This window comes from Babylonia areolata, chromosome 23, assembly GCF_041734735.1.
Source record: "Babylonia areolata isolate BAREFJ2019XMU chromosome 23, ASM4173473v1, whole genome shotgun sequence".
Lineage (NCBI taxonomy): Eukaryota > Metazoa > Mollusca > Gastropoda > Neogastropoda > Buccinidae > Babylonia > Babylonia areolata.
In genome coordinates this window covers 18,690,426-18,702,925 of record NC_134898.1, presented here as the reverse complement: position 1 = coordinate 18,702,925, position 12,500 = coordinate 18,690,426, and the positions used below count along the sequence as shown (strand labels likewise).

The 12,500-nt window shown below is 49.3% G+C and overlaps 1 protein-coding gene across 5 annotated transcripts in view; it reads right to left on the bottom strand.

Annotated features, from left to right (window-relative positions):
- The window catches only part of LOC143297570 (uncharacterized), a 363,335-nt gene that overhangs the window by 109,476 nt on the left and 241,359 nt on the right, over positions 1-12,500 (bottom strand). The window contains exon 1 of one of the 5 annotated variants that reach the window (XM_076609953.1): positions 2,202-2,308. The exons of the other annotated variants lie outside the window; for them this stretch is intronic. Within the exon in view, the coding sequence (XP_076466068.1) occupies positions 2,202-2,240 (39 nt within the window). The 5' untranslated portion in view covers positions 2,241-2,308. Of the gene's footprint in view, positions 1-2,201; positions 2,309-12,500 lie in introns of those variants that run through there. 5 annotated transcript variants of the gene reach the window in all.

The following is a 12,500-nucleotide window of genomic DNA, read 5'->3' as shown; positions in this document are numbered from 1 at the left end:
TCTAAATGAGCGGCGTGGGAGTAATGCCACTGAAACTGCAGATGATGGGGCAGAAAAAAGAGAGAGAGAGAGAGATTGAGTTGAGACTGAGGTTGTTTATTTTATGCCAAGGCCCCCTCATGAAGGGGGCATGTGAACAGATCAACAATAATTCTCATATCAGTTATAAATATGGGAACAAAAATCAAATCAAACAGAAAACAACAAAACAACCATCAATGGAAACATACCAATCATAAGCATTCAGATGTGAAGGGTTAAGGGAAAGAGGGAGAGACAGAGTGAGAGATACGGAGAGGGAGGAGGAGATACGGAGAGAGGGGGGAGGGGGAAGAGAAGGGAAAGAGATAGAGGAGAGAAAAGGGAGAGAGAAAAGGGGGGAGAGAAGGGAAAGAGATAGAGGAGAGAAGGGAGAGAGGGGGGGAGGGGAGAGAAGGGAAAGAGATAGAGGAGAGAAAGGGAGAGAGAGAGGGGGGGGGGGGGGGAGAGAAGGGAAAGAGAGGAGAGAAAGGGAGAGAACGAGAGGGGGGTGAGAGAAGGGAAAGAGATAGAGGAGAGGAGGGAAAGAGATAGAGGAGAGAAGGGAAAGAGATAGAGGAGAGAAAAAGGAGAGAGCAGGGGAGAAGGAAAGCGATAGAGAGAAAAGGGGGAGGGGGGAGGGGAGAGAAGGGAAATAGAGGACAGAAAAGTGAGAGACAGAGAGGGGGAGAGAAGGGAAAGAGATAGAGGAGAGAAAAGGGAGAGAGAGAGGGGGGATTGAGATGAGATGGGGTGGGGGGAGGATGAGAGGATGGAGAGAAAAAAGATAGGGAGGGAAACAACATGAGAAAGACGAACAGAGAAGGATGAAGGACACAGATCGAGAGGAGACAGACAGACAGACAGAGACAGAAAGAGACAGAGACAGAAACACAGACAGAGGCAGGCAGGCAGACAGACGGAAGCAGAAACAGACAGACAGACAGACAGAGAGAGAGAGAGAGAGGGAGAAACATAATCACTACCATTGTTTGAAGTTCTCACCTGCAACCAACAACCATGACCCTCTCACCCCTTCCTGCCACCCACCCTTCACTCCCCCCCCCCCCCCCCCCCACCACACCCACCTTCCTGCTTTCTGATACATGCATGCTGTGCCCAAAGTGAACAGGGTTTCAGATCGGGTTCAGATCCACACACACACACACACACACACACACATACACACACACACTGGTGCGCGCGCGCATGCACACATACACACACTAATACACCTCTCTCTCTCTCTCTCTCTCTCTCTCTATATATATATATATATATATATATATATATATATATATATATATAATTTTTTTTTTTTTTTTTAAGAAGAAAACAGGGTAGAACCAGTGTTAAGTTACTTCTCCCACAACTGTGATGTCTATCTGGCCAGGGGAAAATAATTGACGGGCTCGCTTGAATATTCATGGGCCGGTCTCCAGTTACGGTTTTAATCTGCTGTACTACACAGGCACATCATCGTCATTGTTGTCGACAGGCATACTGCTGGGCTGTCAGCCTGTTCAGACTCATGGGGGTCAAGGTCTCAACTACCATCCCATCCTCAATGATGACTGCCAACCACCACCACCACCACCACTACTGTCTGTTTCTCTCGTCGGCATGTTAGAAGCTGACACGTTGACGAACAATGTTACAAGTTGGTGTGTGTGTGTGTTTTATCATATCTTATATATATATATTTTTTTTTTCTGGTTTATGTATTCGTGGACGGGAAAAGAGTGCACACCAAGGTAATGTTATCACTCCCTGTACATACGCACCAACGCTGCGTCCTGTTCAACTGCGTCGCTTCCTTCACACGCACAACAAAACACGTTTGAACACGACCACACGTATCCGTATCCCCTGTACGGTCACAAAAATCCTAACAGACACACCAATATGCACCTAAACAAACCTTGTAAATGCACACATACAAACGCACACACACACACACCCCTCCTTCCCCCCCCCCCCCCCCCCCCCCACACACACACACGCAAACCTGAGACACTATCACTGCAGTTGTCTGCATTGACAAACAGATCCCTCCATCAGTTGATACAAGACCCAAGCCCTGGCCAACCTACATGCAGGTGGTTAAGCTCAACTCTACAAGGAAACCGTAACACTGAATAATGGTCCCAGACTTGCAGCCACCACACGGCACCACCACCTACCTTCAGACTGAAACGACCGAACGACACACGTTTCTTCATCCTCCTTAGTGCTGCTTCCCTGGTCGTGACCTACTGGCAGTTCCTTGTGTGTGAGTCTGGTCCGTATCCATGACCGATAATTATCATAATATAATCAGCAGCAGTCACAGGTTTCACGCCGTGTTCTGTCAACAATCACTGTCCACTGATGCCCCCCCCCCCCAAAACCTGAGAGTAGGTCCGCTGGGTTGAGCTGTTTTCTTCCTTTTTCACATAAGATTTCTTAAGGACCCACACAACCAAACATTTAAATCTGTACTGATCACACCCATCATTGATTAACCACAAGAAAAAAAAAAAAAAAAAGCCCAGGAAGAAATCGTTTGAAATAACCACATCTTGATACAGAATAGCTTTCTTGTCGATGGTGTTTGTTGATGATGTTGTTAAATGATGATAAAGAGCACGGGCTTCACAATGTTGACTTGAATTACATCACAACTGGAGGACAGAGGGGGGACAGAGGGAGGGGGGACAGAGAAAGGACAGAGGGAGGACAGAGGGAGGAAAGAGAAAGGACAGAGAAAGGACAGAGGGAGGACAGAGGGAGGGAGGAAAGAGAAAGGACAGAGGGAGGGAGGGAGGAAAGAGAGAGGACAGAGGGAGGAAAGAGAAAGGACAGAGGGAGGACAGAGGGAGGGAGGAAAGAGAAAGGACAGAGGGAGGAAAGAGAAAGGACAGAGAAAGGACAGAGGGAGGAAAGAGAAAGGACAGAGAAAGGACAGAGGGAGGACAGAGGGAGGGAGGAAAGAGAAAGGACAGAGAAAGGACAGAGGGAGGACAGAGGGAGGACAGAGGGAGGGAGGAAAGAGAAAGGACAGAGGGAGGGAGGAAAGAGAAAGGACAGAGGGAGGACAGAGGGAGGGAGGAAAGAGAGAGGACAGAGAAAGGACAGAGGGAGGACGGAGGGAGGAAAGAAGGAGGACAGAGGGAGGAAAGAGAAAGGACAGAGAAAGGACAGAGGGAGGGAGGAAAGAGAAAGGACAGAGGGAGGGAGGAAAGAGAGAGGACAGAGGGAGGGAGGAAAGAGAGAGGACAGAGGGAGGGAGGAAAGAGAAAGGACAGAGAAAGGACAGAGGGAGGGAGGAAAGAGAAAGGACAGAGGGAGGAAAAAGGGAGGGGACCCGCGGTAGCCGAGAGGGGGGGTAAGGGGAGGGAAAAACAACATAGGGATGATCAAGTATAACCCAGGCGAAACACATAGCAGTGCAGGAAGTGGACAAACTGATAAATAAAGCTCGACTTTGTGGAACTGAAGACAATATCATACCTACTACATCATTCTTTTCTTTTTATTTTACAAACGCGTCTAAGATCTTGGATTTCTGTTGTTGTTGTTGTTGTTGTTTTCATGTTTAGGAAATCCAGTTATATAAAGCACCACGTGCCATTCTTCCAAGAGTCATATCACAATGCACAGTTTTGAGTATCGATGAGTCCCACAGGTTGGGCGTCCATCACTTCTGAACAAAGGAAGTGTCGTGGCAGAGTCGGTTGGGCGTTGGACTTGTGGTGCAGTGTTCACCAGTGATCAGGGTTCGAGGCCCCACTTTCGGCATGATGCTGTGTCCTTGAGAAAGGCAGTTTACTCCGATGTTCCTCACTCCGCCCAGGTGTCAATGGCTAGAACGGCGGAAGCGGGAGAGGATGGGCCCCGCCCTCCCGTGCCGAGCCCCTGACACAGTGTGCCTGAATTCACTGCCCCCTGACACAGTGTGCCTGAATTCACTGCCCCCTGACACAGTGTGCCTGAATTCACTGCCCCCTGACACAGTGTGCCTGAATTCACTGCCCCCTGACACAGTGTGCCTGAATTCACTGCCCCCTGACACAGTGTGCCTGAATTCACTGCCCCCTGACACAGTGTGCCTGAATTCACTGCCCCCTGACACAGTGTGCCTGAATTCACTGCCCCCTGACACCGTGTGCCTGAATTCACTGCCCCCTGACACAGTGTGCCTGAATTCACTGCCCCCTGACACAGTGTGCCTGAATTCACTGCCCCCTGACACAGTGTGCCTGAATTCACTGCCCCCTGACACCGTGTGCCTGAATTCACTGCCCCCTGACACAGTGTGCCTGAATTCACTGCCCCCTGACACAGTGTGCCTGAATTCACTGCCCCCTGACACAGTGTGCCTGAATTCACTGCCCCCTGACACAGTGTGCCTGAATTCACTGCCCCCTGACACAGTGTGCCTGAATTCACTGCCCCCTGACACAGTGTGCCTGAATTCACTGCCCCCTGACACCGTGTGCCTGAATTCACTGCCCCCTGACACAGTGTGCCTGAATTCACTGCCCCCTGACACAGTGTGCCTGAATTCACTGCCCCCTGACACAGTGTGCCTGAATTCACTGCCCCCTGACACAGTGTGCCTGAATTCACTGCCCCCTGACACAGTGTGCCTGAATTCACTGCCCCCTGACACAGTGTGCCTGAATTCACTGCCCCCTGACACCGTGTGCCTGAATTCACTGCCCCCTGACACAGTGTGCCTGAATTCACTGCCCCCTGACACCGTGTGCCTGAATTCACTGCCCCCTGACACAGTGTGCCTGAATTCACTGCCCCCTGACACAGTGTGCCTGAATTCACTGCCCCCTGACACAGTGTGCCTGAATTCACTGCCCCCTGACACAGTGTGCCTGAATTCACTGCCCCCTGACACAGTGTGCCTGAATTCACTGCCCCCTGACACAGTGTGCCTGAATTCACTGCCCCCTGACACAGTGTGCCTGAATTCACTGCCCCCTGACACAGTGTGCCTGAATTCACTGCCCCGATTGGTGTGATCGCTGTGGTACTTTTCACCTTTTGACCAAGTGTCCACCACTTCTCAATGGAGAGTGTAACACAACACGATACCTCCCAGCGCTGAGAGGGTCCGACAGACAGGTGTCCTTGATGAAGAGCGAGGATGGCAGGACAGGGCAGGTATTCAAGTATGGCCACAGCTTCATTCAGTCACACAAGTCTTTCCGGTACACTGTGTACCGTATGGATGGATAGTCTTGTCTCTGGTTTCATCAGAAGCATTCTTTGGAGACAGGAACAAACGGAGACGGGTGATTGCATGGTACGGTATGGTACGTCCCTTGCTACCACTGCTATCAGCTTGACGAGGACTACCGTGACTTGCACACAACCTGACAGTGGCAGTGACCGCGGGAATACCCAAACTCCGCCTCACCTTTCCTTTCTTTCCTTTACCTCCCGCCCCTTCCCCTCCCTCTTCCCCCCCCCCCTCCCTTCCCCTGTCTTCCCTTCTGTCCCTCCTTCTTCCCAAGCTTCTTACGCCCCCACAGCCCCCCGAACCCCACTCTCCGCCCCCTTCTCATCCTGACCCCCCAACCCTCCACTCCCGAAGGTTTCGGGGGGACATCAGAGGCCCCACACATGGTTTGTGTGTTGTTCAGCAGTGTCATCAGGTGTTCCTGCCTTCAGGTTCGCTGTCTTGCATTACGATCATCCGCTGACTCCTCGCGTGTGAAAGAAAGCACACTAAGCGTGCCTTTTCATCACACCCCCTGGACCTGTCACCTGGAATCAGTTCCCTACCAAATTCGTTATGCTTGAAACTAAAAGCCTCAGTTCAAATCTGGCCTCAAAACACGTATCACATGGACAAAGCTTAGCGTGCTTTTTCATATGTTTGTCCTATTACTTGAAATGAACGTCCCCTAGCCAAATTCGGTATGCTGAAAACCATCAGTTCAAATCTGGTCTCAAAACACATACGTCTGCACAAATCTGCTTTTATGGCTGTCAAGATCAGTGTTGGGGTATTGTGTGTGTGTGTGTGTGTGTGTTGTGTGTGTGTGTGTGTGTGTGTGTGTGTGTGTGTGTTTGTGTGTGTGTGTGAGTGTGTATGTGTGTGTGTATATGTGTGTGTGTGTGTGTGTGACTGACTCATTCAATTTGTACGGAGGGGTTAGAGCGCGATATGAAAACCTGTTATCATCATCATCATCATCAATATCATCATCATCATTACTTGATCATGATATCAACATTATCATCATTGTTTTACAGTAATTCTATTTACATTTTTATTTTTACTATCACTGTTATTATTATTATTATTATTATTGTTATTATTGCTTTTTATCTTCTCCATACACTTACCAGGTAACACAAAGCATACGCCATGTCCCGGAGTGCAGATGGGGAAGGGTGTGGGAGGGGGAGGGGCTAGAGGTGGGAGGGAGGGGGGGGGGATATAGGTGACTGTGAACAATGTAACTTTGCGGAACGAACTGCTCGAAAGTTGAGTGCGCGCCACGTTTCAATTTTGAATCTCGTCTTTCTGAGTCCTTCTTAGTCGTTTGTTTATGAAGTTACGGAGAATGTACGTCTGTTTGTCTGCCTGTCTGTCTGTCTGCCTGCCTGCCTGCCTGTCTGCCTGTCTGCCTGCCTGTCTGCCTGTCTGTCTGTCTGTTTCCCACTTGTCTTCGTTCCCGCCTTACTGTGACCGTATCACCACCCTCCACACCAATCCACTGACTGCTCATCCTCACACACTATACTACCCTCTTCCTGGATTACTGCATCCACCGCCTAACACTGATTCACACACACACACACACACACACACGCACACACACACACGCACACACACGCACACACACACACACACACACACACTGTAACTGCCTCAGGAGTCACCCCAGTAACCGGAGAAAACTGACACGGAGATAAAAAGAGGAGTATCAAAACTCATGTCGCCCGTATCACTCCACGTGGCCACACCGCATTGCCTTCGTTTTTTTTCCCCCCCGCTGACCTGTTGGTGATATCACTCAGTGCTGTGTCGCTGTGTCACACACACAAGTGCGCGCCCGCTCTCTCTTTCACACACACACACACACACACACACACACACATACACGGAAATGCCACACACGCGCCCACAAACACACACATATATATACCACACGCACGCAAATACACACACTGTAACTGACTCAGGAATCAATTTCAGTAACCTAAGAAAACGACATGTGGATTAAACATAACAAAAAGAAACAAAAAAAAACAACAAAACAACAACAACAAAAAAAAACAAAAAAACAAACGATAGTGAACCTCCCCAGTAGGAGCGACGAAACATGTTGTTGTCATACCACTGTACATCTTGCTGATGTTGATCGGCTCAACACTCGGCTTATATCACAGATTGACATAAGTTTACATTTGGGCCAACAGCAAAGTGAGAGCTGTATTTTCAATGGTTTCTCCAGTCAATGGGAAATCATTTACAGCTTAGTCTTTTGTGAAGGACTATGACTCTCAAACTTGGAGGCAAAATTGCACTGGTTCTTAGTGCTGCAGCCTTGTGGGCTAGTTGGCCTTTTGGGAACCATCCCAACGCCGACTGTCCTAAAACCCTCTTGGCCAAGAGAGTGGGGATGTAACTTGGGCAAGACACTCTCCACTATAATCAAATTCTAGCTCAAATAGTCGGAACAGCAGTTGCCTCCTCTGCTGTTCTGATGGTCATAGTCGGACACGACTGACTATCATATATATATACATCTTGCTCATTTTTATTGCTTCCCCCTGTTCTTCGTTCTCAGCTTGTGGTAGGCCTCTGTTGCTCGCTGGTGTGTCTGTCTGTCTGTCTGTCTGTCTCTCTCTCTCTCTCACACACACACACACACACACACACACACACACACACATACAATCACTCACTCACTCACGCGCAAGCGCGCGCTACCACAAAAGACGTTAAATTAAACAATGACCATCACAGACACACACACACACACACACACACACACACACACACATACACACACACACACATACACACACACACACACACACACTGAAATTCAATACAACACCATGTTGACGTGTACCTCGGTCATCATCAGAGTTTAAAACATCTGAATCACAAACCACAAAATTAACACACCTACGCCCCCCTCCCTCTCCATCACCCCCCCCCCCTCCCTCCCCTGACCATCTCCTTTCCCCCACCCTCACCCCCTCACTCTCTGCCGTGACCCTTTTCTTTCTCTTAAACATTTTCTTTCCGAAAGCTGAGCCGAACAAAGCATTCTGTTTGCTTACTGAATTACCTCAGATGATGAAACAGTCAAATTCTCTCCCAGTCTTCAATGGCTTCGAAAAAACACTGGTTTTGTTCCGGAAAAAAAGAGAATGGGTGTCCAGAAAGATGCAGATTTCACTGTGTGTGATTATGTATCGGTGGTGTGTGCATGCGTGCGTGCGTGCGTGTGTGTGTGTGTGTTATGTTGCAGGTGCCAGGTCTGACGTAGGGAGCGAGATGGCTTGACCTCATTCTTAACTCGGTGACCCCAGTTTGACCCCGGGTCTGGAGATCAGATCATCCTCTCTCTCTCTCTCTCTCTCTCTCCATTTATCTATCTGTCTGTCTCCGTTCTCTCTCTGTCCATGCACACACACACACATGCACACACATGCACACACACACATGTACACACACACACACACACACACACACACACACACACATGTACACGCACGGGCACACACATAATTCGCCCAAGAGACAGACAGACAGGAGACAAGACAGAGAACAATGATGTATATCTCTCAGGCACACCTTCCCCCTGCCCACAATATCTGGAGGATCCGGAACAAATCGCTCAGTGCTGGCCCACCCATTACCAAGTGCTTGTCCTGACCAGTGCCGTGGACACTGAGGCGATACGCCACTTAACATTCTCCACCCGAGGGTCGTCGGGGTGCTGGTGATTGGGTGGGGGGGGTGTGTGGGCGAGGGTAGGGGGGTGTGACATCTTGCTACTTCACTCAAACATACAGGGATGACTGGTTTAAACGCTCGTGTACGGAACAAAGGACCACACTGGATTTGAACACCGAGGTTCCAGTACTGACCGACCTCACGCTAAACGGGGCACCCTCAAGGGACACCGCTCCGCTCCCCGCACCCCCTCCACACCCCTTCCTTCCCTCCACAAACCTGACCTTGGGAAGGTACCCCACGTGAGCGCCAAACACGTGCACGCGGTACCGGGCATCATTTCCCCCCGGTGATTTCTTCAGGCTGGGACATGACAATACTGACTGATGCTGTGTTTTCGGCAAACAGAACGCGGTGTCTGCAGCCAGTGCAATAAGAACCACTCATAACCACAGATCATTTCTTGCACGTGCACTTTCATTTCATAACACACATACAACGTCCTTTATAAACCACTGAATAGCTGAAACCGTGTTTGGCCGCTGAAACATTAATTTTTCAACCGCATTTTTTCAAACTGTTCACGGTGCACGCCGTGTCCGAAACAGCCGTTACTGTGTTCTGTGAGAGGCATGCTTCAGACCATAATACAGCCTTCTTATTTAGATTATCTCTCGATTTTTTTCTTTTTCTTTTTTATTTTTTTTTTTTTTTTAATTGTATCTTCTCGTTCATCAGATGGACACCGCAGTATCCGCGATGAAGGCAGCTGAACGCTGCATTTTTTTTTGTTTTGTTTTTTTTGTTTGTTGTTGTTGTTTTTTTATTCGTATAAAAATATACATGCTTTGGGGGAAATGGACTTGAACTTCTTTGTGAAGTCTGTATAAATTCCCAATGGCCACGTGATGTCCACACAGAACGAAGTGTGTCCGCTCAGTCCGAAAAAAGTGCCGCGCGGCTCCCTTGGGGCTCATGTGCTCTGTCAGAACCCGTGCCAGGTTCCCGGCAAACCAAGTTGCGAGGCGTGAAGAATCTCCAAAGTCAAGCAATTATCACTGTAATTCATCAATCGATGACCCCCCCACTGCGACACAGCGCAACCATGCGATCAAACTCAAGACGGAGGTGTGCATTCTGAAGTCGCATTCTCACGCAGAGACAGTTGTTGAAGCCTTGAGAGAGAAGTTGGACCTGTCGCGAAGTACAGTAGAGTACTCTGAGGCCAGTCGTCCTATGCATTAACCATCAGCATGGCACTGCTCCGCGCGGCCACTCTCTCTCTCTCTCTCTGGACCACTGTGGCTTCAGCTGCTCGGATTCAGTCCTGCGAGTCAACCTGTATCTACTTCAGTCCTCCGCGCTGCCTTTTATCTGTGGAACACACACTCCCTATGTAGACGGGTACAAATGCTAGTATTTACAATTATATACATACACATATATATATATATATATATATATATATATATATATATACATACATAAATATAAACACACACACACAGATATATATATATATATATATATATATATATATATATATATATATATTGTGTGTGTGTGTGTGCGCGCGCGTTTGTGTGAGACAGACAAAGAAAGAGATTGTGTGTGTGTGTGTGTGTGTGTGTGTACGTGCGTGCGTGCGTGTGTGTGTGTGTGTGACAGACACACAGACAGAAAGACACACACACACACACACACACACACACACACACACACACACCCTGCACACACGCAGAAAGAGAGACAGAGAGAGAATTGAGACATTATCAAACAGATGTCAGAGCGTGCGGACTGCCCCCTACACGCATTCCCACATGTCCTGTATAATATAAACAAAGCAAACGCCCGGTGACCGACACATAAAACCCCAAAGTAGCACAAGGTAAAGGGAGGGGGGGGGGGATAGTTAACAGGGAAGGGGGGGAGGGAAGGGGAGGGGAGGGCAGTAAAGCAGGGCATAGGTCACAAACTGAATGAATAATCTTGGACCAAAAAAAAACAGAAACCAAACAGAAAGCAAGCAACAAACAAAACGAAAAGAAAAGGGCAAGTCAACACGAGGTCAGCACACATCTTGTGTGTGTTTTTTTTTAATCTGGTTTTAGACCGACTGGTACTTTAGCAAGGCGACAGGCTACAGGCTTCAGGCTTCAGGTGGGACCACCCATGTGACACTAGCGGGGCCTGTACTGTTGTTACGTCAGCTCAGCTACAGCGGGAAAAAAAAACAAAAACAACACCCAAAATCCGTCTTGTCCAGGCTTTCCTTCCCTCCCTCTGTCCATGCGCGTGCCGCGAGCTAGCTAGACCTGTCACTAGTATTTGAAGAAATTGAGGACATTCTTTTATCTGAGTCATTTGCTTAGAAATTGAGGACTGACATTCTTTTATTTGAGTCATTTGCTTAGAAATTGAGGACATTCTGTTATTTGAGTCATCTGCTTACAAATTGAGGACATTCTGTTATTTCAGTCATTTGCATAGAAATTGAGGACATTCTGTTATTTGAGTCATTTGCTTAGAAACTGAGGACATTCTTTTATTTGAGTCATTTGCTCAGAAATTGAGGACATTCTTTAATTTGAGTCATTTGCTTAGAAATTGAGGACATTCTTTACTTTGAGTCATTTGCTTAGAAATTGAGGACATTCTTTACTTTGAGTCATTTGCTTTCTATGTCCCTGTCATTCTATTTCTTTTACTGTTGGAATAATTGACTTTAATCATCCAGGTGTGAATGGATACCTGACTGTCGGAGGGGAGAGGTCAAGAACTGGGCCCCGCCTTCCTCACACCCAGCACACCACACGGGGCCCTCCTCACACCCAACACACCACACGGGGCCCTCCTCACACCCAGCACACCACACGGGGCCCTCCTCACACCCAGCACACCACACGGGGCCCTCCTCACACCCAGCACACCACACGGGGCCCTCCTCACACCCAACACACCACACGGGGCCCTCATCACACCCAACACACCACACGGTGCCCTCCTCACACCCAACACACCACACGGCGCCTTCCTCACACCCAACACACCACACGGGGCCCTCCTCACACCCAACACACCACACGGCGCCTTCCTCACACCCAACACACCACACGGGGCCCTCCTCACACCCAGCACACCACACGGGGCCTTCCTCACACCCAGCACACCACACGGGGCCCTCCTCACACCCAACACACCTCACACCCAACACACCACACGGGGCCTTCCTCACACCCAACACACCACACGGGGCCCTCCTCATACCCAACACACCACACGGGGCCCTCCTCACACCCAACACACCACACGGGGCCCTCCTCACACCCAGCACACCACACGGGGCCTTCCTCACACCCAACACACCACACGGTGCCCTCCTCACACCCAACACACCACACGGGGCCCTCCTCACACCCAACACACCTCACACCCAACACACCACACGGGGCCTTCCTCACACCCAACACACCACACGGGGCCCTCCTCATACCCAACACACCACACGGGATCCTCCTCACACCCAGCACACCACACGGGGCCTTCCTCACACCCAACA